The sequence below is a fragment of the Falco naumanni genome, chromosome 5 (assembly GCF_017639655.2).
Source record: "Falco naumanni isolate bFalNau1 chromosome 5, bFalNau1.pat, whole genome shotgun sequence".
Taxonomy (NCBI): Eukaryota; Metazoa; Chordata; class Aves; order Falconiformes; family Falconidae; genus Falco; species Falco naumanni.
Window position 1 is genome coordinate 28,912,354 of NC_054058.1, and position 26,786 is coordinate 28,939,139.

Here is a 26,786-nt window from a genome sequence, read left to right on the forward strand (position 1 = left end):
ATAATTAAGTGATGGCAAGAAGCAACATTCTTAGGGACAGAAGTAAGATTTATCCATGGAGCTAGTAGAATTTGAGTCATTTGCCTTGTCAGTGTGCCTCAGCTCTGTTTACAAAGGCCACAAGTAAAACTGAGAATGAGGATGTGTGGGTTTAAGAGCATATGTGGATGGATGTTGTGCTTTCTTACCTCCCAGGTGGCACATAAGTCTGTCTCATGGTAGATAATTTTCCCATTTTCATCTTTAGGGTAGATGGCATCTCCAGGCTGAAAAGCAAAACCACACTTTTGTGCTTTAAAGACACATTATCACTCCTCAGAGCAAAGATTTTTTCCAAGACTGTTTCTACTACCAAACAAAAAACCAATCAAGCTTTCTGAAACACTCAGTGTTGTCACATAGTGTGCACTCAGGAGTTCACAGATGGCCTCATTTTTCGGTGAACTTCTGACTTTTACACTATGGCATCCGAAGGATTAGTCCCCTTCCAAAGGGCTGGGTTACAGTACCAAACCTGCATTCTTTACTACTACTTCTTTCCTTTCTTCCCAGCCCTTCCCCTGATACTGCTTGTGACCTAAGCACCTGGGAAGAGTACCAGCTCAGTTCTACTCCCAACAATTGGAGGGACCATTTACAAGAACAATTTACTAGTGGTAAAGGGCTATGTGCATAGCTATAGTACAGGCCATGAACCTCTCTAAGTGCATTACCCACCTTTCTTTAGGCACTAGGAACTTTCTTCCCCTCTCTATACCCCACAAACAAGGCTTCAGAAATGAGTTATGAGCTGATATCTCATGAGCACGGCTTTCTCTTATTTGCTGGTCACTTCACTGCTGTTGCAAGTAATGCATTAACACTTCCCACCCTCATGTCTGATTGCAATTTCACTTATCTTCATAAAAATGCTTCAGTGATGTTTGACACTTGATCTGACTGCAAGCTGCTACATTTCAAAGGCGTGAGTACAAGATGTTACCATGGTAATTCCTTGGGAACATGCAGCTGTGACTAATATGATCAGTAACTGGTGCCTCCCAATTCAATCAAGTTCAAATTCAAGGCATTTCATGGGGGAAAAGTGAGCCTAAGGAAAATACAGCCTCAGATTTCAGAGGCCAGGGTCTAAGTTACAGGCAAAAGCCTGCCTCCTCCAAATGTGCTCATTTTCCTCAATGAATTCAACAAAGATGACTTGTTGCCCCTGAAAAAAAATAATAATTCTTGACTAGAAGGAGGTAGGTGGCTGTTGCGTACATTTTTATATAATTTTTCTATTAGAAGGCAAGCTGTTTGCCATCATAACTTGAAGCAAAGCCCTATTTACAAAACTGCCCCATGATATTTTGGAACAAACCATTAATCCCCATGACATTCCAGACTCTTCAAGGACTGTAAGCTCAATGCATAGCAGCTGGATGTCTTTGAGTTCAGGGGATGAGTCTGAATTCATCTTACTTGAAGACCTTCTTACTCTATTCCACTTCTTATTCATTAACTTCTGTTCAACATTATATAGTAGTCAATAAATGGCTATTACATTTGCTAATTTATCATTCCCCTGCTTCCCTCTATTTCTATTGCTCATGTTCCAGAAAGTGGACAAAGTCAGAATGAACGATGCTTGAAGGTAAATTTATCCTAGGATAAGTGGTGCCAGCTATTGTGGATTCGCACAAGGATCAATCCTCCTGCCTCCAGGGAACTACACAAGGTGTCGGAGCACAGTTGTCACTGCTCAACAATCTCCAGGCAATACCTTCTCGGCCAGGCTCTCCCTTTAAGCAATTCTTCCTGAATGGAAGAATTGCCTGCAGGTGGATACAGTGCTGAAAGAACGGTAGTGTTTTGATGGTGACGAGATGGTAGTTACTGGGTCTTTGCAAACGTCTTTCAGAAGTTAGTCTCGTTTCTTAGTTTTGGGTTCTTACAGACTATACCACACCAGTCACTCCCACAAATGCTGTGGTTTTCTCTTGCAGTCAGCCACACACCTTAGACTGAATGCAAGGTGGCTTCTTACCATGCTGCCATATGAGCACTGAAGTAAGTGGGACAGCACTGTACAGTCACTGTCACTATGCAGGGATCACATCATAGCATGTCATTTCAAAGTATGGAGGTATTCCAAAAGCTACCAGACAACTTGCATATTTAAAACATAGTAGTTGGTAACTACTGATAGGAAAAGCACTGAGCCCATTATAATAATTTTCTCGTCAACACAGATGCAGGAAGAAACGTCTGCACATTCTATCGCTTTTCACAAAAAAGAAGACTTTGACAAGCAGGCTTTCTTGAAAGAGCAATTCTAACAACTTGTGAATGTCTATTTTATAAACAGAAAGCAATAGTAAGTCAAATAGTGAGGCCACTGGTCTGTTTTGATTTAGTCTTTTAAAATGACAAGAAGATACTTGGATGAGACTTGCTCAGTGTAGGGCTAAAATACCTGCTTTCCTGCTAGGTAATGCAATGTAGTTGGGAGAGATTTGGAGATCATTTTGTGCACAGGTACCTGCTCACTGATAGATCAGTCATCTTAGTAGAGCCCCCTAGAAAACCTGCCAGTGGGTATAAGCTCCTCAGGCAGAGGGCTTTTGGTAGCCTGCAGGAGACCTGTTCCTGCTGGTCATCTGCCTTGCTAGGGTAGAGGGGCTGAGCTCCACCACTGGGCTAAAGGGAGGAAGGACAGAAGTCCTGAATGGGGAATCTCTGTGAGGGAAAAAACCAGGGAGGTGCAAGTTAATGTTGACAGGTCAGTGAAAAATGTCACTCCAGACATTATTCTTGACTACTCCAATCATTCTTGGCCACCTAAAAGTGCAGGCATGGTGAGGCTTTCCTCCTCCGAGTGGTGCTCTCCAAAATCCAGGTTACTCCTCCTAAAAGCCCCTATAGCAGTTTGCACTGCTGGGCTCTGCAGGGGCATGTTTCTTACTGGTTTCAGAGTGGGCTGTAAGTTTTGTCTCAAGTACTTTACTGGTTTTAAGCAAAGACTACTATTGCTAAGAAGGCTTTTGGGGAGATAGGAAAGCACCAATGTTTGCAGATTAGGGCAGAATAGAAGTTTTTTAGTACTACACCTGCATGCCCCTCACCAAAGGCAAGCATCACATGTGGGATGGGTGCACTTGTGAGAGAGGAAGCAAAGAGAGGAAACCAGTCACCATTGCAAAAGGGTGCGGGTTTTTTCCTTTTGTATTTGGCACGGGAAAATGTATATTTTTCAGGCGGAAAGCAACTTTTTTCTCTCTCCTCTCATGGGGGACTTGAATGAATCTCTAGGACTGCTACTCCTTTAACAACTCAGATTGTTGATACAGGCCTCAGGGAGTCAGATGTACATTACTTTAAAGCCAGCTGTCTATATCTTTGTATTGTGAGACAATGACCTTCACTATGTGGGAGAATGAACTACTAGAGAATACAAACACAAGCAAAGGGAAACAGGAAATTGCAAGTGGTGGGAAATTTTTAAAAATGCACCCAAAAGGATTCCATACATGGGACCATATAAATAAAGTTTTAATATCGGAGTCTAGTTACTCCTATACAGGTCTTAATGGGATATGGCTTTGTCGGAGGAAAAAAGGAACCACAGGTCTAAGGTGATTGCTTCATTGGTAAATTGTTTCCTATCTGATGCTTTTGGCAGTTTGGAGTCTATAGCAAAATACAATTTTAGTAATCAGAGAACTGCCTTCCTTGCAAAAAGAGGCCAGTTTAGAGCTTAGACATCCCTCAGACATAGTTAGCCAGCTACTTGCCTGACCCTGTTATCTCTAAGAAAAAGGATTTAATGGGTTCAAACCCACTTAAATATTTTTTGAATCTCATTCTTCTAATTCAGTATTACTAAATTTGCCTTTATATCATGTACTTGCAGAGGAAAATTGTAAAGTAAGGTACAAATGGTTGTGAAGCCAGAAAATTTAGGGACTTTTAAGGGAGGCATGCAACTCTGATGTGAGCTCCTTGCATTCAAAGGTTTTGGCTACAAGTCGCTCAGAGCCAGCAGTATGAAGAAACATCAGCCTCTCTTTGCATGGGTAGTGCACAGAAATGTAATATATATCAAACACTATCTGGCCAATGTGGTATTTTCAACATGAACTGGAAGCTGCACGTAAGATGTTAGATGGAGACCTTGGTTCAAGCCAATCATGCATTTTTCAGGCAATTTTTCCTTTTACCTTGAAAGCCATTGGCAGCTCAATAATGTAAAGGTCAACGTAGTCCAGCTGCAGGATCTTCAGGGTTTTCTCCAGTGTGGGACGCACCAGCTCTGGGGGGTGGCAGGTATTCCACAGCTGGGGAGGCAAACACAAGTTCTTTTCTGGGTGCCAGGAGGAACATATGCATCCTGCAGCTGACACACACCCCCAACCAACACTTCTCTTCTGACAGAGCCCTTCGTACACAGTGCAAAGACATTGTGATCTACATCACTGCGGGACAAAGGTGAGGGGCCTTATTCTGTCCTCTGACAGAGGCAGATGTAGAGGTTAAGATGGACTCTTTGCCCAGGACTGCAGTGCCAACCCAGTAATGGCATTATATATTTGTTTATTACAACACAGGTTCTTCCGAGTCGAGATATTGCAAACTTCTGCTCAATGAGCTGAGGCAGATGCCTTTTGTTTTCTGAGTTTTCCAAGCATATGCTTTCACTGGAAAACTTTGTTCCCACAAGAAATCTGTGGTCGGTTTTATGCTTGAAGGCAGAAGCTGGGATGGTGTGGGTTAGCTGTTGAGCAACCAACCACCCGGCAGAAAGAATCTTTCCGTTTTCTCCTGTGGTCATGGAGCTGGAGTGGGTGCCTGACCTAGGGAAGTTTTAATTTACTCTCTAGTCCTCAGTGAAATATGTATTATAGTTTAGTTACTGTAGTGCAGGTGTGACTAGTTAAAGTGCAGCCTTTTCAGCCGCTTTAATCACAACTGCTTCCTTGTGGGCTATGCCCTGAGGTTGCTATGGAGTGTGCTGAGTTGATTAGCTTTCAGTACTATCTCTAACTGAACTCTGCTGATGCAAATCTCTAGCAAGAATAAAACCATAGCATGGTAATTAGTAACCAAGGACTCTCTGTAAACCGATTGCTGCAGTTAGAATTGACAAAACCCAGAATTAATACACAGTAGAAGGTTTAAAACACCATTTGTTTGCACGCAATAAGCTGTATTATTTTATCTTCTTTTTTCAATGTGCAAAACTGACATGTGGAGCCATGTTGAGGTTTTTGGCACCTTTATTGGCTGGGAAAACCTGCTGTTTGTTGGTATGGTCATTGTCTAGCCAGTTCTGCCAACAAAGCTGGCAGTCAGCGCATGCCAAGGTATAGAGTGAATTCGTTCTTGAGACACAAAACACTTGAATTACCATTTTCAGAAGATAATGATTATAGGTGTCAAAGCACATAGCCTGGGTAAGTTTTAAAGTATTTCAGATGTTTGGCATTTTTAAACCAGATTATTGTTTTCCTGGGGAATAATAACTGTCTACTCAGTTTTGCCAGCAGAGGCAAGGACCCATTACATTTGAAGTTCACTTGCACTGAGAGCAGCACATCTGACCCTGCCCTAACCTGACAAACCAAAACAGGCTTTGCCATCTGGAAATTCATACTAGGCCTTCCCCAGCTGTATGTTGCAAGGCATGAAGAGTTTTATGATCACTAGATGGTTGTTACACAGGCTGAAGGTATACTACAGTAAAGGGACCAAGGTTCTGCTCTCGGAGTTTCAGGCTGTTCCACTGGATTTCCTGAAAGCCTGTGGTCTGGTGTTTCTTTTAAGTATTTTACATGTAAAATGAGATGAAATTAAATACAGGTAAGGAAATGAATCTGTATACCCTTTCTTCTAGTTTGTTTTGTTACTGTGTTTTAGAAATTTAGTAGCCTGAGTTATGTTGATAGTTTAGAAGCAGTTTTTCCAAGTGCCCTTTCTAGCCCAGTGCTATTGAGCTCAGTACTTGCCAGTGAGTATACTTTACTTTAAAAAACTGCAGAGGCTCTAAAGAAACAGTCTTTAGAAATAGCAAACTTTTGTACTATGTTAATACATAGATGCCATGGAAACTTAAGTTTCATAACTGTTTTCATGATTTGTACAAGTTATTGTATTATCTGCCTAAGTAGAACCCATGCAGACATTTGAGCAGTCAAAGTTGCCAGCTGGCTTTGGCATTTCAGGACACCACATTTCCTGGAAATGTTACTTCTAGTTTAATGAAAGAAATATCCTGGGATGAAAGAGGAGACCAAAAAGGTCTTGCTATATAAGCCAAGTGAGATGTTGGCAGTTGATATAAAACCTCTAAAATTTCTGGATGCTGAGCTGCTCTGCCTGATCAGCCAGCCAGCAGCAAGAGCCAAGTGCAAGTGCTGATGATTTCAACTGGCAGATGCAGCCTGACTGCACCAAGTTGCTTTTCTAGTAACACTGCCACTCAGCGGGGCTGTTCTTGTTAGTCCCTCCTGACCGACCAGCCTTTGGTTTGTATCATCTTTAAGGAAAGATCTGCATGAGGGCTTTGAGTCTGAAGGGTCTCGGGAATTTCCAGTACTTCTGATGTCAGCGTGGCTCAAAACAAAACCAACTTTCGTTATAAAGACCGCTTCCAAGAATGGTCTACTGTATCTACCATGTTTTCCAGAAGATGCAGCAATTCCTATCAGTCAGTTCCTTACCAGTGGCTTGATATTTGCCTGAAGTTCATAAGATACATAAGTTTGTGAGGTACATAAAGCTAAAGAGACATAAGTTCATAAAGCAAAGGACATCCAGTCTCGCTTCTCCTGGGAAGTTCAGAGCTTCTGTGAAAATATTCAGCGAAACCTGTGAAAATCCTGGACTGTGACAGATTGAATTGGTTGCAGACTATTTGCCACTTCTGCCTTTGAATTCTTTAAAGACTACAGAGATACTGTAATGAACTATCACTCTGGGCACCTGAAATTTTGTCAAGCACAAACAGGACACAACCAAAAGATAAATTCACCCTTATCCTATCTCACAGTCACAAGGCAGGCTGGAACCACGGTGCTCCATGGTACTGTGTGTTGCAGCCCTGTAGCCGGTGGGATCTGCAGTTTAGGGAACAACTGAACTTACAATAAAGAAATCAAATGCAGTTTCACAGATGGCTCAGTGTTTAAGTAGTGATTATTAACTAGGCAGATCATCCAGCGATTAGATCAGACAACTGAATATAGAAAGGTTTAATAAATAAAGTGAGTTTGGAAAATCTGCCAAGAGATGCGCTTTTACAGAACCTAAGGTTTTATATGGGAAAATAGACTTCAGGGGAAGCAGTTGGGAACGTGAAAAGACTCAGCATTGTTAGGACATCTCATTCTAACCTTTTGGCACAACTTTGTGGTTTTGATTTGAAATATTACTGGTAATTTGCAGTAATGAAACTATAAAACAATTGAAACCAAATATTTTGACTGATCCAAACATATTTGGCATATGAGAGACTGAGAGACTACCCTGATAAAGGTGGAAGATTTGAGGACATGAAGCATTTCTCTGGATGGCAAGCTTGATACCAGTAGAACAAGCAGGGGACTTGGAAAAGAGTTGCATACCTTACAGACTGGAAATTGCTGTACTTTGAAATTGGTCTATAGCTGCTGAAAATCCGTTTGATCTGCAAACTACCCAATCTGAAGCTTAGTTTCCCAGATTATAGAGCTTAACTAAATTGCTCACAGTAAAATATGTCTCTTATCCCATAGGATCAGTTACTCTAGGAACCATGGTATTTATTTCCAAGGCTGTTGAGTAACTTTTGTGGATTACATCTTACTAGAGAAAGGAGAAACGGAAAGTATTAGGCTTCAAAGAAGCACTGCAGGAAGGGGAACTTGAGGTCATAAACTCCATAAATTAGACAGGCATCATGAATTTTCTGGGGCCATTTGATTCTGCCATGTGCAATGAGCTTTCTCTCTCATACCTGGGATACAGCCATCATAGTTGTAACAGCTTTTGTCAGACACTTTATTGGAATTGGACAAGGGATTTCATTTTTCCAGGAGAGGAATCAGCTTTCACAGCTAAGACTTTAAAGCATTAGCTAGCTCATGCATTACTCTGGCCTTGTTGCTCTAAAGCAGAGATGTGATGACATCTTCTCTCCAAGCTGATTCATCATCATAAGAACTTTTTAATGACAAGTGATACACTAACTAAGGGTGTAGCTTGATGAGTAATTTTCTGTCAGTAGTACCAACCTAAGCACTTGATGTTCTCCTGTACACAGACACTTGCATGCACGTGCTTGCTCCCACCCCTTTCATTGTGCAATCTCACAGCAAACCTGTATGGGTTCTAACAGAAAATAATTCAGTTGCAGGATCATTGTCTAGGTTAGGTTCAGTGTGTGACTATACAAATATGTGTGCTAGCACAACACGTGCAACTGTAACAGCTTAAGCAGCACCACTGAGTGTAGCAATGTCTAAACTTGCAGGTACCTACAATACTAAGCAGAATGGATGTTGTGTGGTTTCCATTGCTAACAGAGCTTTAAACTGAGAACAACAGTGATTTCTTGCACTTAACAGCAAATCTAGTGCTCATAAAGCTCCGCAGCATTATGGTAATGCTAGGAAAGAAAAATAAAGGATGTTGGGTCTGGAAGCATGCTAGGTGTTGACCACCGACATTCTTAAGAAAGCCCATTCACAGAAATCCTGGATTTAGCGTGAATAATCTAAGTGCAGCTTCTCACCTTGCCACAGTAAAAAATGTCTTCTCGCTTGATCCTGCCTTCAGCAATCTTCTCCCGGATGGCTTGTCCCACTTCATGCTCGTTGTAGTAGACAAAGGCACCATCAATATGGCGGTAGCCAGTATCAATGGCAATCTTCACCGACTCCAAACAGGAACCTTTGGGAGTCTAATGGGAGAAGAATAAACACAGTTTCAGCCTCCTGCTCACCTCTCCTGCAATGCTATAGAGTCCCTGAGATATGCATAAGGTTCATGCTGGAGTTCATCCAGCCTAACCATCCCTTACCTCCCCAGACACCTGTGTTGCAATTTCTGAAGAAAAATGTGGTGGTGCACTTTTATTCAAAACCGTCGTGAATGCGGAATTACAGCGGAAAAAGGAGCGAAGCAAAATATTCGCTATATGTCTGGGAAAGAGAGAGTACTAGAGTTCTTGGAAAGTATAACTGAATGTCTTTGATAAGAAATTCTGAAATAATTTGCCTATCTGGAGAGCAAGTCCCTCACTTGGGTGGAAGAGGGCTTTCAGCCGAGCACAGCTGGTCAACCACCCGCCTGGTCAGAGGCTGTTTGAATACCTTATGTCTCAGTAAAGCTTTCAGCAGAGCAGGAATTTGGTTTTGACTTCTTTCTCCTCAAAACAGCTTCCCATTGAGGGTATCACAATCCAAAGCGTGATAGCTCAGGACTGTCTAATGGTATGGTCAGTTTGGGACAGTTGCTTTACCGTGTGACTAAGAACTAGTAGATGCTTTAGTGTATATTTACATACGTCTTCCTGCTTCAGTTTAAGATGAACCCAAGGAACCTCTTAATAAGTCCAAGTGGCATTTTTGTGCTGTGTGCCCCATTTATATTTACTCATCTTTTCTGAAATTCAGAGTAAGCTTGTTTTTTCAAGAACAGTCATATTTTCCATCAGCCAATGTGGCAAGCAAAATACAGTTAGGCCAAAACAAGCAAAAAAGCATAAGACTGGTCACTGAAATTGTACTGAAAACATCTTATTCTTGCCACAATTTGTAGAATGAGAGGGCAGCTCAAAGTGGTGGTGGTCAAGGGCTCTCAGTGACACATGGCAGCACTATTCTTCCACCCTTTTTATAGGCATTGCTCTGCTGTGACAGAGACATCTGATTCACTTAAAGGAAAACTGAAACTGGGTGAGTCAACCTGTTCTGCTGTGCTGCTGTCAGCAGCAAATGCAAGAGATGAATTTTGCTACCTCTGAGTGAAGGGCCAAGACTGCTTCTCCTATAAAGAAAACAGATGCCAGAGAAATCTGGAAATGAGACAGCGTATGAAGAGAGGATGTCAAATTTGTTGGTTTTACTGATGCTAAGGAAATACATGAAGCAGGACTGGCAGTAGGTGCTGTTGGGAAGGACCACAGCAAGAGGTCTCCCTCCCCTCCTTCCAAGCTGCCCTTTTACAGCAGCCACTGGTTTGGCTCTCCAGGACTTTGCCATAAAGCAAGCAGCTGCTTTTCCACCACCTGCTGAACTAGATGTGAAACCCATAGCTGCCATAGGATGCTGCAGTGACTAAGGACACTGGACTGCTCTTCCACATTCATGAAAGAAAGAACTATGAAGGACTGCTGAAGACACGTGGGGGTCAATCTGTCTTTCAGTCCCAGGGCTGTAGGCTGGTGTCAGAATATACTGGTGTAACGTCCTGGCCTATTTGCCTCTGGTCTTCAATGTTCCGTCAGGGTGGCTGCTATCAATCTTGACTGGACCAACTTCTGTTCAAGCTCAGCGGGACTTTCTGCTCCAGCATGCTGTGCCTAAAGGTTACTTAAAATGCAAAGTCACTTCTGTTTGCTCTGATTTATTACAGGCATGAATGAGGGCTGAGAGGCAAAATGGCACAATTTGGCATGCTAATGTATTTACAGCAGTGATGATGCAATATTGTCTGGTTAATTGAGAGAGACAACGAAACACTTGTTTGAATGCTTTGCTGCTTTCATTGTGGGAGCCCCCCAAAGGCATGCTCAGCCCCTGCCAGGGCCTTTTCCTAATTGTTAGTAGGATATAACAAAGATCATGGCAGCTAAAAGCCTTTCAGGCACAGTCAATGGCTAGTTTTCACTTGGGGCATGTCGGACAGTGTTACAGAAGTGCAAGGCACGAAGCAGCGACAACCTCCAACATGTTCTCTGCTTTTTCCCTGCCTGAACCTGCAAGAAAGAACTTTTAGGAAGGCAGCAGGCAAAAAGCTCTGATACAAGTACTACAAGCCTGCAGTTACTGATGACAGTAACCTCAGACCTCTGCCTCAGCAATGAGCTGCATGCCAGCTGTAGCCACAGTTGCAAAACTCAGGCTGACTAGTTCAGCTTAAAGGCCTTGTGAGCTCAAGCCTAAGTGATGACTAGTTATCCAAAGGAGAAGTATATTTTAAGAAACGTGATTGTGTTTTCTCTGTGAAATCTGATTTTTCAAACAGTGTGACTTCTAGATTGTTTCAGCCCATTTGACATCTATCGTTCAAGTGTATAAAAGCAGAACATTTAGAGTACAGTGATACATTACCTTAATACGGATTTATTTTTTTAAGGAAAAGATGGGGCTTTTTAAAAACTTTTTTTCCATTTGTTGAAGAGCCTGATAATGGGGTGTGGACCTGATCCTAGATTTTCCTCTCTCTTCTCTGTGCACTCTTGAGAGATTGCATGAACACAGCTCCCAGTTGTCTCCTGAAGCTGTAAACTAAACTCCACCAAGCAAGGAAATGTTGGTTATTGAGTTGCATGTTTTCTCAAACACCATGGCCAGTTTGGTCAGTAAACAAAAGCAGAAGGCATAGGTAAAGAAACATAGAGTCTTATGTACAGGGGAACAGCATAACTGCAGACTTGGGAGGAGGGTGGAATAGAGGAAAATGAGAAAGCTTGCAGTTACTGCAATTGCCTTTGGCTGAATCAGTTAAGTTAGAGCTGAACGTCTATGTATTTCTTAATCTTTTGCATGGGACTTGCATACATCTGTACAAATAATCTTGTGAAAGACTTCCATCTCAAGGAATAATTTGATTCTTTAGGGGCTTGAGGAGGCTTTTTTTGGATCAGACCTTGATTACCAATGGCTGGAGATGAGTTTACATTAAATATAAATGTTTTCATTGCACTAGTTCATTTCATGTGATGTGGTATATTAATTTTGACAGATTCTGGTGTAAGGTGCTGCATATAAAAATGCAAGCAAACTTAGGGAACGGTTTTTGGAAAATCCTGCCTCTGTTGAACTGTCCCAGCTGAAGGCCTGGGACATCTGTGAGTCTGGAAACTTTATACCATATGTTTATTTTTATTCTAATGGAGAAACTATCATTTCTAGAATTTCACATATCTAATCCTTCCAAATTCTGCAGTAATGGGCTGTGGTAAACTGTACTGATGAGTTGCACAGGCTAGACATGTTGTGGTTTTGCCACTTTTTAGAAGTGTTGCTTCAAGTGTCATATCTTATTCCATTGTTTCCTGACAGACCATATTAAAGCTGGGTGACTCGGATCACCACTGCTCATCCATCTTTCCATCAGAAAAGGCACAAACCCAGTTCTTTCCCCTCTACCCTGCTGCTCAGTCTGAGGTGTTTTAATCTCTTCTGTCTTTCATGGAAATAAAGTCTTTAACTAGTAGTGATCAGCTCAGAGACTACCAACTGGAAACCATCTTTTACTTAAGTGCAGATAGAAGTTTGTGACATGACTTCTCCTACATTTCATGGTGATGTATAAGGGTCGACACTTCAATCGCAGCAGCTGATGGAGCAGTGCCTCCCAGGCTGCCTGGCCGTGGAGCAGCCACCCTTAATCTACCAGGAAAGGCAGACCTCCTCCTCCTCCTCACTGCAGGTTATACTCACTACTGTATGTTATCTAAAACGTGGTTGTCTATGCTGTCTGCTCCTTTCAGGTAGGCCTTTATTCTTCCACCATTCCCAAATAAGCAGAGCTCATGATCAGAGCAGCACAAATGCCAGATGAGGTACTGAAATGTCTCCATGCTATAAACCTTTGTGCTTTGTCAGTAGTAATTGAGGATGCTTTGGCTTTAAGACAAATCTTTGCTTCTTTATTGCTTTTTATTTAAGTGTAGATAAAGGTTATGCTTGATCCTTAGCTGTAATTAATGTTTCAGCTTCTAATCAGTGTGCCCTGCAACTGTGCTACTTTGATCAAGGACTGTTGCTTTAGAACTGGAATTTTATAACCACTTGTACCCTGGAAGTCAGATTTTTATCTTCAGTGCTCTTACAGTCAGTCACTGATTTGTGCCAAAAAAAGTTATTAAATTTATTATATGTTTTATTATGAAATAAACTGCTTGGTTGACTAGAAACGCTCGGTCAATCACTAATAACTTCTTCAAGAACCTCTAGGTTATTTTTAAGATCATATTGTTTAAGGAAACAACACACACAATTATTCCCTTTATCACTCAGTAGCTTGTAAAGCTGCTGATTTACCACCACATATGACAGATTAAACCAGTATCCGTTTCCTTCAGGCTCCATGGTAAATAAATCTGGCAGAAGGGCAGGTGGAGCAGACTTAGATTTGCACCTTCACTAAAAAAAAAGAAGCAGCAATTTGGCCCCTTCTCCAGAGATGAAGTAGCCAACTGGCCAGTTACCACGTTTTAAGAGTCTGAAAAAGCAATGTGCTTCATCAGTTCTGCATGTCTGAAAGGGTCTGCTCTCTTTTTCCTCTGAGACCGTGAACTTTTCAATTTTTTTAATGTTTATTCCAGGCGCCTTCCATAATATCCCATGTTGTCAAAACCTATTCTCCCTACCATAGAAAAAGTACAGCTTCAGTTTTGCTCACAGGTTGCATGTGACCAAGCTACAGGAGAATATTTGTTGTGCAGGCATACCCATGAATTTCACTGTTCCCTTTCAAGCAGAACAGGATTTGCTTAGTAGTGTTAGTGGTTGTCCTACTCATTACTGTTATTTAGTGTCGCATTTCAGCTGTCCTCCAATTCTTTTGCTTTTTTTCTATAGCATCCTTTTCTGGTCAGCAATTTCTATCAGCTTTCCAGTTAATACAGAGGGATTCTGGTTACCTCCAAAGACAAAGCTGACAGGACACGTTAGCAGCAGATTGTAATCTGGCAAAACCATGTGAACAGCTACCATAGGCACTGCTTTTACAAACGTCTTAACATCACTATTGACATTTATTCTTTATTAGTGCATACAGTAAAGGAAAACAGTCTGACTCAGGCTCCCAGATTCTGATCTGCCTCATTCCACGTATGCACCAGTCTTGGCAGCATGTGGGAGCTGAGGAAGCAGCGCTTCAGGGAAGGAGCCATTTGCCTTAGTCCTGAGCACCTCACCTGGTTGGCACAATGGGATCCAGTCCCTCAGGTGGAAATAATGATCCTTGGAGGAAGAGCTTGAGGTGCTGGGAGAGACAGGGCCATCTCCTGGAAAAATCTGAATTTAGCTGCAGCTGAATTACACAAGAAATCCAAACTCTGGGCTGAGTGCTCCAGTCCTAACCTATAATTTAAGATGTGGAGCTGCTGTTTAGGAATCTGAGTCAGCTAAATACAGGAAGGAGAAAGTAGGTACATTCCTGGGCTCACAGCCTCCTTCACCAGAGCTCGGCACTTGCACACAGATTTTTATGCAAGTTTCTAGAAGCCCAATTGCTTATTTCCATTTGCCTTTTTTCTGGACAAACTGGCAGAGAGGACTGGCTTAAGATGTTAGGAACAGAGCATAGAAAACATGTGTATTGAAGGCATTACAGGAAAGTGCAGGTTGAGTTTACAAAGCCAGGATGTGAGCCACACAAGGGTACATTCTTAGAATTGTTTAATCTTGTAAAGGAGAAGCTGTACTGTACACCTCTTTCTTGGAAAATGCAACCGCCAGCACATCCCCTTTCTTGTACACAGGAAAATCTGGCTTTCTTCCCCCGGAAGCATTGGCAGCCACCATCCAGGAAGCAAAACCCAGTGAAGTGATCTCTGCAAAAGCAGGTAGAGCTGAGAGCCACCAGCTGCTGTGCCGGCCCAGAGCTTTGATTTATTGTCATGGAGTGTGCTGCCTTAGAAAGCGGAGGACAGCAAATGTGCCCAAATAAGATGGGGGGAATGGTGACGCTGCCTTGTGTCACATTGTGAATAAGCATGGACAAGGGGTGCCTTTCTCCTCTAGCCTGATGTCCTGTCAGCGGCCTGAAGCATGAGGTTTGATTGCCTATAAAACAGAAATTAAGATTGCATAACTGCAGATTTAGCATTACTAGAACTCCTGTGACACTTACTCTAAGATTTAGCCAAAGCTGTCATCACGAAAGCCTTATTATTGTAGCTGGCAGAGGCTGCTGGAGTTATTTTTACCATTTGATTGCAGAATCCTCAGTTTTAGGATTGCTGCAACTTCTGCCTTGATGCAAATTCACTTAATGCAAGCCTAAGCTAAAGGGTTGCTATACCTCTCTGTGAGCAGCTAGAGGATTAATGCAAACCAAGCAAACAACGTGCATGCCCGGGTCCCATGCCTACAGTGCTAGTGGGGTCAACTGGGACAGTTTCCTGAAGAGTTGTCCTGAAGAGCTGGAGGACACAGCCAGCCAGCCAGCCCTGGAAAGCACAGCTCTAACTGGAAGGGTGGCTGCTATTAAAACACCCTTCAGACAAGAAATGTGATCCCAGGGTTGCATGACGTAGAAGGTGAAGATAAAGCACCAGCTTGTGTAACGGCAGAGGAGAAACAAAAGGTTGCCAGTAGTTCTTCTACTTCATTCCCTAGAGTTAAAGGGGAGAGGTTTCTGGCGCCGGTAGGAGTAAGTGTTTGCAAAGGCATATGTAAAACTTGGGGAATTCCACCACCTAGTTAGCTGAACCAATAAAAGTTGGCTTTGATTAAGCCTAGAGAGGCATTTTCTGCACAGTGTTTTCAAGTTTTGACAAATGTGGCCTCCTAGGTCAACCAGAGACACAACCCAGATGTTAGCTTCCTGAGTGAGCTGTAAGAACATGCTCACGCTGTTTGGAAAACTGAAGGGAATTGGTGACACATGGAGTCCACAGCCATATTTAACGTATGGAGTCAGTCAGGGTTGTTTTAGAAAATGGAGGTTTGTCTGGAAAATTGGGCTTTAAAAGTTCTAGCCAAACAGTGTATCTTTCAGTCATGTTAATTCAAATTACTCACTCGTAGGGGTTCAGCTTCTCCTCTCTTCAACAATGCCAGTGATTCCCTGTCTCATCTTCTGTAAAACAATCTTCATAACTTTTATTTACATAAGAGGGCTTTCCCTGTGGCTTTTGTTCAGGGTTGAAAATCCAGCATGTTTAGAAAGCCAGAGGAAAAGAGAAAATAATAATTTTTTGTGTGTGTGTGTCAATATTTGGCCTTGATGTTATTGCACTGGTAACAGCTAGCTTTGTAGTTTTTGGAAGAGAGGTATATTGAAACAGCTAGTGTTTGTCACTGAAGTATGTAGCTCTGGACTGGAAAAGTTCTGCTTTCTGTTTGGTTACTTTTCAAAGAAGCCCTATGACTGGTTTTGGGTAGCGCTACTGTCCTAAAAGCTTATCTGGATTAACCTGCTATTAGTTTCAGATCTGGGCTGATTAAACGCAATTCTACCCTGTGTTGTAGCTCGGTGGGTGATGCTGGCATCTGATATCCACCATTCAAAAGCTGTACTGACTCCCAGACAAAGTTGTCATCTCCTAAATGTCACCTTGCTCTGGTAACGTTTTCCTCTGGAGTGCTCTTGTAGTATCCAAGTCCGCGTGTGTCAGTACCGGTGTTGGGAGCCAAGTGATGCGTTGCCAGGTTGGCTGTAAGAGCCATCCCCTCTGCTTGGATTAGGCAGGCATCACTGCACAGGGCCAGGCGATTATCTGTCTGTCAGTGGTTTCATTAGTAGAAGTCCTCTGCTCTGCAAGGGGATATGTGTCTTCATCCTGGCGTAGTCTGAAAATGTTTTCACATAGCAGCTGAGATGTCAGCTTATGTTAGAGGTGCTATCTTTTTAAGAAGAGTTTTTTGAAAGCTTATAGTTTAAGCTCATCGTTAGGGGGGAGTCATTAGAGCACAATTTACTCCTCAGAGCAAACAAAAAAAATACACCATTTTCCAGAACTAGCAATTTTGTGGCCATTTTGCTCAGAAGTCCTCCATAGGTTGATGAACTTTGTAGCTAGAAAGTTAGTCTTTCATTCACCCTCATCTACAAGCTTGGGCCCATCCTCATCAGGAATTTTACGTGTTGACCATTTCAGTAATTGTAGCTTTTAATCTGCCACACGTGATTAGACGCTAATTGTGTTCATAGCTGGAAACATCACGGAAGCCATTGGCACGAAGTAGAGATTAGTCATACTATCAATTTGTTTTCTATTAAGCTTCAGGATTCATAGAAATTAAGAACCACAGAGATTTCAGCAGAGAAGATACATGGAGATAAACAAGAATTCCTGCAAATTCTGCAGTGTCTTAGAGCCATAGGTTTTGTGCAAATTACAGTCATAAGAACAAAGCTTGTGTCGTCAAGAAAGTTGCATGCAAGAATCTTTCCTCCAACTTGACAGAGTGTAATAAGTCATTTTATTGAATCTAACTTTGAAATCCGACATTAATTGCTAAAGTACAGTTCTCACACCTGTTTTTTTCTAATTAGATGATGTAGTTTTCCTTTTTCAATGAGGTAAAGATGCAATCTTGCATTTACACAAGCCAAAAATGTGCCATTGTATAACATGAGGTTACAGGGAGCTAGCAGGAGCTGAGGTGTCAAGAGGTGGCTGCAGGCAGGGGAGGAGAGGTCAAGGCTGAACCACCAGGAAGACAAAGGGTTGAAGGCACAGCAATGTAGAAAGACTGTTCCAGTGGCAGAACAGAAAAGTTGTTTGGCAGAGGAGAAAAGACAAATGTAGGGTAAATGAACTCTGCTTTTCATAGGTGGTAAGTACACCATTAAAGCATATATGAAAGGGAAGTCTAAAATGCGTCATGCAATATTAAGTTTTTAGTAGAAGTCATTGATGAAAGCAGATTTTGTCCAAGACCCTTCTGATTTAATGCATTCCTCTACTCTGTGCTCTCACCTATTTGCTATAATAAGTCTGATCAACCAAAGCAGTATCTTAAGTTTTCATCCCTCATCCTCTGGCATATTTGCCCTCTTCGTAGGAAGCAGCAGAGGTGGATTAGGACAATAATGCAGTCCAGAGCCGATGCAGTTTCTTGAACCCTCATGCAGACTCCTTCTCCTGTATCTTCTTACTCACGGTGCTTTTGATTGTGTTTCCAGCAGGCAGCTGCTCTCCTGCCTGAGAGCTGTGTTGTTTTGCTGCTGGCTAAAAGTTGATGCCTGCTACTGTGCCTCCTCAAGGCATCTGGGGACCACATACCAAGAACTCCTGCCTTTATTTGCTCTTGGCAACTGGGTCTTGCCAGTAACTGTGACTTAATCAGGAAATAAGGAGTAAAATCTAAGAGATGAAGCAGCAAGAGTATCACTCACCACCAGGATACAGCCACCAAAGGAAAGGCATGCCACCTGTGGCCTGTGCAAACAGAAGGACCTGAGAATGAGTCCTCTGAGCAAGAAACTAAGTCGTGACTTTGTCATTGAGCAAGTTGGCTACAGATATATGGCTTCAGGATAAATATCATTCATTGTGAAGGCTAGGCTAAGAGTTTACTAACAAGAAAGGACCCCTCCAGGATGTGTTGTAGATCGGGCACAGATCTTTTTCTGGGCTGCAGTAATATATGTCCCTCCCTTCTGCCCTTGCCTCAAGCGTACAGATCTCTGTTTGGAAGTATGGATTAAGGACATACTCAGAGGCCAAGGGAACATAAGGCCACCCTCCGAAACATCTCAGAAATGCCAACCCTGAAAGACCGCGTGTTGCTATGTGTTGGCCAGCCGTGGCTCCGCTGCTCCAAAGCACTCCTGAAGAATTAGTGCTGTGTGAGGTAATACTGCTGCTTAAAAAGCAAAAGGCTTGAGAAAGCCAGTGGTGGTTACTGAAAGGGACTGTAAAGGGCCACAAAATGTCCTTTGGAGATGCTTGGTCAGGGGATATGGCCCAACATCTAAAAAAAAAAAAAAAAAAAATCTCATTTGGGGAACTTTCTTCACTTTTTAAGTTCAGGGCATAAATTTTTATGCCCTTTTTTATCTCCTTAGCCAAAGATGCCAGCTGAACCCCCCCAGCTCTGTTCAAATCGGGTTCCAGATAGCCTTTTTAGGGAAGAAAAAGGCAAAATATCTCCCTGGCCTACATCTGTGGTGATTTCATGTAGGTTCATAAAAATTGCTTCATTACAGAGCTAACTTCAGGCTCAGTACTTGCTGAGTTCAAACACATATTCATGTGTAGTTGTTCATGTTAAAAGGACTGTGATTATTTTCCTTATATGTTTATTTTAATAGCATATCGTGGGAAGTAAGCTAAGGCTGTAAGGACACTTGCATGTTAAGGCAGTTCCTGCTCTTGCCACTGCATCTATCTCTTTCAAGAAAAAAATCTAGAAGCCAAGTGGGAGGTTTACCTCAGAAGGAAGGAGGAAGACAGTTGTCTGAGTCAGAGAAGGAGAAATTTGTAGTAAAAAGATCAAGAAATGGAAGGCTTTAAACTTCAGCTTTGTTGCCAGAGATCTCGGTGTCGCTCCTTCCTGGGACTTTCAATACACAAACCATTTTGTAGCTTTGGGTGGGGCCAGGTGACTTTCTCAGCAAATTACCTGAAATCATTGCTGTCTCCATGTGTCAGAAGCCATTGATGGCCAGAAGGAAAAACCGAGGGAATTAAATTGTGTATAATCCCCGCCCTTACTGCAGCTCAGAGATCCAGATCACATCAGGGGGTGGGAGGGGTGGGGGGGGTGGGTGGATAAGTTGCTTATTACCTCTTTTGACTTAAAGGTCACTTACAGCAGCTCCAAAAGCAGGCGCCCTGCAGCAGAGGTGCGGCTTGCACTGTTAAGAGCAACTGAAGCGGTTTGTGTGCACGCATCCTTGTGCGAGCAACTTTGTGGTGTAAAGGTCCTACAAGAGCACTGTTAGGCCTGTACAACGAAAAGTTACTCTTTTCAGCTTCTAGCTTGGGTGTAAAAAGTAATTCAGGGTGCCAAAACAGTGTTTTTACTTATCCAAAACAGATTCATTTTTTTTTTTACTTGGTCACTCAGATTGGATACGGGAGCCCTGGATGAACTTTTCCTCTCCCTGATTCAAACCAGCAATTTCTTCTTAAACAAAACCCAGACTGTCTGGGCACTCACAAGGGTTACTTTGTGGTAGTTAAGGATTTGGGGAAATGGGTCTCTCTCCCTCCTGGCTGGATGCCATGCCGAGTCCTTCAGCATCCAAAGCTGTGGGGCTGGTGGGCAGCATGTTTTCCTGTGGGGAGAGTGCTCCTCCTGCTCCAGCCCGAGCATGTTTCTTCTTGCCTGTCTCTAGCTATCACATACCCCCACAGTCATGTTATTTCCCTGGGTTGTGTGATATGATTTTAATCCCCAGAGGCAGAGAGGAGGACTGAACCTGGTTTCCCACCGCCCATGTGGATTCCCTCACCAGCAGGCTATTCAGGGAAAGGCAACTGCTACCTCCAACTGCTTTAATAATCCTTTGATTCCTCAGCTTGTACTGCCAGTGCCCAAAATGAAATGCTTTGCCATTTGTTTTGCCTGAAACTATTCCACAAAACTGCTTCCAATTTATGAATGAATTTGGCTACCTCAGAACCTCATTTTTAGCAAAGTCACAACTTGCCAAAAACCCTCACCCAGTGCTATTCTTGATCACTTTGCCCAATCTTCTGTTTCAGAAGTAGTGCCTGTGTACAGTGTGGTTGCTACAACCTTCCCTCCAAGCCCTCTCCTCCCTCAGTCAAAACAGGAAGGCAGGAGAGAAGTTGCGGCCAAGGCCCCTTGACCTTCCAGGGAGACAGTGAGTATTTATGTGGAGGCACTGGGCTGATGATCTTTGCTGTGTTGACAGGGATGAGTTATAAAGTGAAGTAGGCATAAGTGCCGTTTTAACAAGGCATAGGATTTCCAGGATTTAGGAGTGATTTTAGCACCTTTCTTCTCTAAGCCTGCTTGTCCCTGCACCCATCCACTTCCAGATGGGTACCAGCACCACTCCCTGGGCTGTGCTGGGAACTGAGCACCAGTGCTGGGAGGTTGCAGGAGCCCAAAGAGTTGATCTGGCTCTGCCATGGCACAAGGTGATGCTACTGGCTCATCAAGGGGGCTGTCTCCTCCACCCTCCCCTGTTAGGCTGTCCTCTCCCTCCCCCAATCTATTTAATACCCTAGAGAATTGGGTCAACGGCTTTGGGGCCCGTAGGGAGGGAAAGCTGGAAACGGCGGCGCATCTGCTGGAGCCTTGGCAGAGCCACTCCTGCACGCACAGGGCTTTGCCAGAAGGATCCACCAAGCCAGAGAAAGGCACAATTGGCCTCAAACCTTAAAGCCATCTGGAGGGTCTCGATAGTCCAGATTCACTGCTTCTGCTGTGGTTCCCCTCCCCCGACCCATGAAGAGAGGGGATATTTGGGGAAGAGAGAACAGGGGAAGGAGTCAGTGCTGAGATTTTCAGTGTTTCATTTGCGTCCATCCTTTCTGTGAACAGCCTAATTGATACAGGTAAGAACCTAATACAACTTACACGCTTCCTTCCCTGTGTGAAGGAGAATGCAAAACCAACTTCAACACACTGAAGTCTGCACCAAAAAGTAAACTAGGCTTTTTAGTTACACAGTTATTACCTTCCCTTGAAAATAAGTATAGGAAACAGAAATATTTTTTGCTGCTTTAATTGGTAAGTGCTTTTCTTGATAAACAGCCCGACTTTATCACTAATTCTATGACCCAGTGAAGACTCCTTCCTTTCTGCTAGCAGATGAGCTGATAGCAAATGGACTTCATTGCACTTTCTTTCTGTGCTAGGAGAGTAAACAAAAAAGAAACCCTCAACATTGCACTACCAGTGTTTTCAGTCTTAAAGATTTAGCTGAATTCTTGCCACTCTGACCTGTATTCAGTAAGAAAAGCTCCCTTACACCTAGGGGGAAAGAGCATTCAATCAAAATTAATCTCATCAAATAGAGGTTTTCCACAGTGGTCCAGCTCTGCTCCATGATGTACTTCATTGAGTCAGTTACCAGGGACCAAATTCTAGTCAATAGATTTATTTTTTGTTCAGTGTTTCACAACTGGAGAAGCATGACTTATCTCCCAAAGCTGTCTTTGAGAGAACAATTAAGTTATTTAAGACAAGCAAGGCAAGCTGCTGACACATTTCAGTTCTGAAGGCACTGCTGTGCAGTGTATCCAGACAGCCCGAAACATGAAAGCTGGCCTCCTGCCTCTGTTTTCTTGTAACCGACTGTCAGAGAAGCAGATTTCCCTGCTCCGTGGCTAACTAGATTTGCCCAGTTTTCTTAACTAGTGAGCACATTCCTGCACTTCAGGAAGAACACTCTGGGCTCATTATGAGCTACTGGGCTATAACATGAGATTGAGAAAACAGGTTTGTTTTGGACAAGCTGCTCTGACATGGAGGTGCCAGGGTGAATAACCTTTGAGAGAGAGAAAAAAAATGAATAAATTGCCTCGAAGAGCAAGATGAATAATCTGACAAATAAACAGCTCTGTATTTTGTATCGAAGCACAAAATGACTAGAAGTCACAGAGATCTGACTCATGAGTAGAAATAGTGTGCTAGGGACAGCTGGCACCGTAGCTACCACCAGCTGCCTGCCCCCACCGCTGCAGAATGGGTGGCTCAGATGCTGCTTCTCAAGCAATTCAGCCACAAAAGGCTACCGCTAGGCATTTTAAAGTAAATGTGTCAGTGCTAGTTTATAGCCTCACTCCTTAAGATAAACTTCGAAACGGTCCCGAGTTGCCACTGAGCCTTTCAGCTCCCCAGGCGGGAGGAGCAGGACAGACATCCCGCCAGCATCCCGGGGGAAGCCGCGCCAGACGCACAGGCAGCGCTCTGCGGAGCGGCTTGCTCCGGAGCGGCACTTCGCTGCCACGGCAAGGTGCTGAAAGAAGCCGCCGCCTCATCAGCACAGCAGCTTTTTTGAGATGGGCAAGCTTTAAGCCGTGACCTATTTAGAAGTCCTGCCCCATCACCAACCAGTAGCTGCAAACAGTTCTGCAACAAATCCCCGGCACCCTGCGACCGCGCTTCCCCAGCTGCCCTCCGTGGCAAGTTCCCCGACTCAAATACGCGATCGTAATCCTAGCGTAAAGCTTCAGCCCAGCTCCTCCAGATAAACTTACAGTGTTTCACCCGGTCTCCTGCGAAAACGAGACTTTTGCAAGCGCCTCATCAGAGGGAAAGCGCTGCTTTCTCTACCTCTTCTCAGCTCCCCCTCCCACCCGTAACTTTCTGTCACGTTTACCATATAGAAAGAGAAAGACAGCTCAGAAAACCAAACTCCTACAAACGCTGGGGGAGGGAGTATGGGTGGTTGGGTATGTGCACCCATCCCCACTGAGGGTGCAGTTACACGGCAGCTTCAATGGCTCTAAATTGGAGTCGAGATAGCAATGTCCTGCCTGCATCATCCTGTCCTGTCGGGTGTCCTGTCCCCCACCGGTCCCCCCTCTGCCTTTTGTCACCAGACAACAAAGGAGGTACATGCGAAAAGCAAAAAGCCGCTACCTGGGGCTAATCAGGCTGAAAACCAGCTCTGCCTAAAAATAATTCATTTTGGCTGGTAGAGCTCCATGCAGAGGCTCGCTATCCGCCTCGACCCGCAGCAGTGCGGAGGAGGCAGCAGGATTTTGCAGGACGGAGAGAGAAGCAGAACTGTTTGTGGTGATTTTGGGACATTTGAATTTCTGCAGAACGAACTCTTATCAGGGTTATGGCATTGCCCAGAAGCTGCCTCCGAAACCTGCCTCCCCTCAGCTCCGGCAGGTCACTTGCCCTGAGCTCCCTGCCCGAGCCTGGCTAATGCCTCGGGCCAGGGCTCGCCCGGGCTGCAGGGGGGGAGCGCAGCAAGGCAGGAGCGCCTCTTCTGCCGGCAGTCCCATTTTTCTCAGTTTAAAGCTACTGTAAAATTGCAACTCGAGGGTTGAGGGCACGATACGCAAGTCTGAAAAGAGGCGCTTCAAGTTTGCTCAGATATTTTGTCACTGAATTATGCAACGTTCTGCTTTGCTACATTAAAACTCCTGTTGGAAAGCTTAATTTTGTTTCACTAACGGTTATTCAAGGAACGCACTAGCTGAAAGTACCTCCAGAAACTCTAGTGATGTGAGGGACGGTGCCCAGCCTTGAAGTTGCAGATTCCCACCCGTTCTCCCCACATAAGCCAGCTGTTAAACAGGGAGATCCGCAGCCCTGGGGATTTCTTAGACCCTTTCTGCATCACTCCCGCACTGCTTGCAGCAGTGTTCACTGAAGATTTTCTTCGGCACTGTTGTTAACGTACCGTAGTACAATTAATAGCTGTTAAACTGCTTAAATTAAGAGTTTTCTTCAAAAAGGTATTTTTAAATACCTTGTGGTATGTGGAGCCATACACACAATATTGCATCTCAACTCGGACACTATTATACAAGAAGGGTTCTGGCCACAGTATCTCTTTTCCTACTCTTCAAAGGAGGAAAAAACCCCAACCAACACAAAACAAACAAACAAACAAAAAAAACCCACAGACCAAAACCTGCTGAAAGGTCAGGCGGTTTAGGAGAGCGATAAGACAGCAGCTAGCGAGCTGGCTTTGCGCTCCCGGGTGTGCAGAGGGAAGAAGCATCAGGTGTGCTCCCACAGCCTCGGCGCAGCCGAGTCAGCGGCAGACAGACGAGATGCCTGCCCGGGACACGCAAAACCGAAGGATGCAGAATATTTGAGAGCGGTTTGGCCGCTGGCAGTCAGATGTGGGAGCCGCAGGAATCAGGATGCAGGAATCTGGGTCTTTGTTTCAGGAACATTCCTTGGAATGTGTCGGGGCCAGCTGCAAGACGGTCCGAAATCCCCCATCCCATCTGCGTTCAGCGCAGGGGGGCGGCGGGGCCGGCCCGGGGCACCCGGCGCCACCGTCCCCCCGGCTCCGGGCTCCTCGGGACCGAGGGCTCCGGGCTGCCCTGCCAGGGACCCGGTCTCGTTGGCCCCCACATCCCCTCCCGGTGACCGCAGCGGCCCCAGGGATTGCACCGCCCCGGCCCCCAGCCCCCGGGGCAGCGGCAGAGCCGCTCCCGGCCCCGCGCCCCCCGCCCGCCAGCGCGGCGCGGTGCGGGAGCAGCAGCCGGGGGGTCTGTGTGTTTCCCACCTTTTTCTCCTCTGCGCACCGCCCGTGCTGCTCGGGGAGCTCGGGCTTTAACTTTGCACGGGGAGCGGAGCAAAGAAAGGAGCAGCCGGGAGGGGGGAATAGGCGGGTAGCCCCGGCTCGGGGGTCTGCAGTGAGGGTGGCCGTCACCTGCCCCCGCCAGCGGAGCGGGGACGTCCCGGCGCCCCCGGACTTACTTTCTGGGGGTCGGCGTAGGTGCCCAGCCCCAACAGCGGGATGCTGTTGCCGTCGCTCAGCGGGACGCGGTGGCTCTCCGCTGTCAGGTTCATAGTGCCGGCAGGTAGGGCCGCCCCGAGCGCGGGGCCGCCTCCGGCAGGGGCAGGAGCAGCCGCTCCGCGAGCCAACCGGCACCCACCGACCGACCGGACCGACGGCGCCTCCGCAGCAGCCGAGGTACGAGCCGCCCGCACCCGCCGGCGGGCAGCGCCTTTTGGGGGGCTGAGCGGAGCCACGTGTGCCCGCGGCGGCCCTGCACCGCGCCCCGCCGCGCCCCGCCCCGCCCCGCCCCGCCCCGGCCCCGCGGCCACCGGCGCCCCGCGCCCGGCCCCCCGCGCGACGGCTGCCCCGGGGGAAACAGGGCGGGCCCGGGGGCGCCCGGCGTCCTGCGGGGCTGGGGGCCCTGCCCGCTGCCGGGGAGCCCCCGCGGGGCCGCCCTGCCCGCAGCTGCCAGCGAGGGGTCCAGCCCCCGCCGGCCGGGGTGACTGCCCTGCCCTGCCCTCCCCTCCGCAGGGCACGGGCTTCCCACGCTTTGGGGGGGCAGGTCTGGGGACTTTTCCCACAGGAGCGTAAAAACCTCTTTCTAAACCTGCAAATTCGGGGTTACCAACAATGAGTCCTCCGGGGACAGTTTCCACCTCCCTGCCCCACGGCTGCAGGCTGCCGGCTGGAAACCACTGCCGTGGGGGCGAGGAAGGAATGAAGAAAATCCCAGACGGGAGAGCGGTGAGCGGTTCCTCCGCCTCAGCTCGAGTCCCACATTACAGTGAACGTGCTCCCAAGTTCCTCACCGTCTGGTTCTGCTCCGCTGTGGAAAAAAATGTCGGTGTTTCCTACCCCTGACACCCCAGAAAGGGTCGAAGAATGCCCGTTGTGAAATTCAACCCACTGCTCTTACTGCCCTTTCCGCCCCTGAGGGCTGTGCCCTCACACCGCTCTGCGGGGAGGTGCCCTGTCCCGAGCCAGCTGCTTCGGGTCCCGCAACCCTGTCTACGCTGAGTTCTCCCCGTTTGATTTTGAAGTGTACGGTCTTACATGCCTTCCTAGATCAACCTGAAATTAAGCTCTCAGAGGACATTATTCCTCAGCCACAACCATGTTCTTTGCCTGGCAGATTATTTTATCTCCTCTAATACGCAAATTAGGTTTCTGTGCATGGTTATAGTTCAGCAGGTTGCACAATTCCAAGAGGGGCTAATGGATCTGTTGTGATAAGTTATCTTTGCAGGGTTCTTGAAATCAATAGGTGTGCGCTATTTGCATTTGGTGAAAGGGTTAGTGGCAGTTAAGGCTGGGGACCTACCTGGAGAATAAGCTCCCTACCAAGGGACCCTTTTAGTGTTACAGATTAGATACCTGCAAGGGTCTCCAGTGGAGGTGGAAAAATTGCCACTTTTACTGGTAGGGATGTGCCAAGCAGCTCATGACTAAGCGCAAGCCCACTTGATCCCTGCCCAAAAATTACTAGATAGCTGGGACAGCCCGTGGGACAAAGGTAGCATGCT

General features: G+C 45.4%; 1 protein-coding gene across 1 annotated transcript in view; it reads right to left on the reverse strand.

Annotated features, from left to right (window-relative positions):
* Nucleotides 1–25,543, reverse strand: part of AKR1D1 (aldo-keto reductase family 1 member D1) — a 34,833-nt gene extending 9,290 nt beyond the window's left edge. The window contains exons 1-4 of the mRNA XM_040594294.1: nt 25,242–25,543; nt 8,750–8,917; nt 4,200–4,316; nt 189–266 (exon numbers count right to left, since the gene is read on the reverse strand). Coding sequence (XP_040450228.1) covers nt 189–266; nt 4,200–4,316; nt 8,750–8,917; nt 25,242–25,334 — 456 coding nt within the window. The 5' untranslated portion in view covers nt 25,335–25,543. The remainder of the gene's footprint in view (nt 1–188; nt 267–4,199; nt 4,317–8,749; nt 8,918–25,241) is intronic.
* Nucleotides 25,544–26,786: the final 1,243 nt, after the last annotated feature.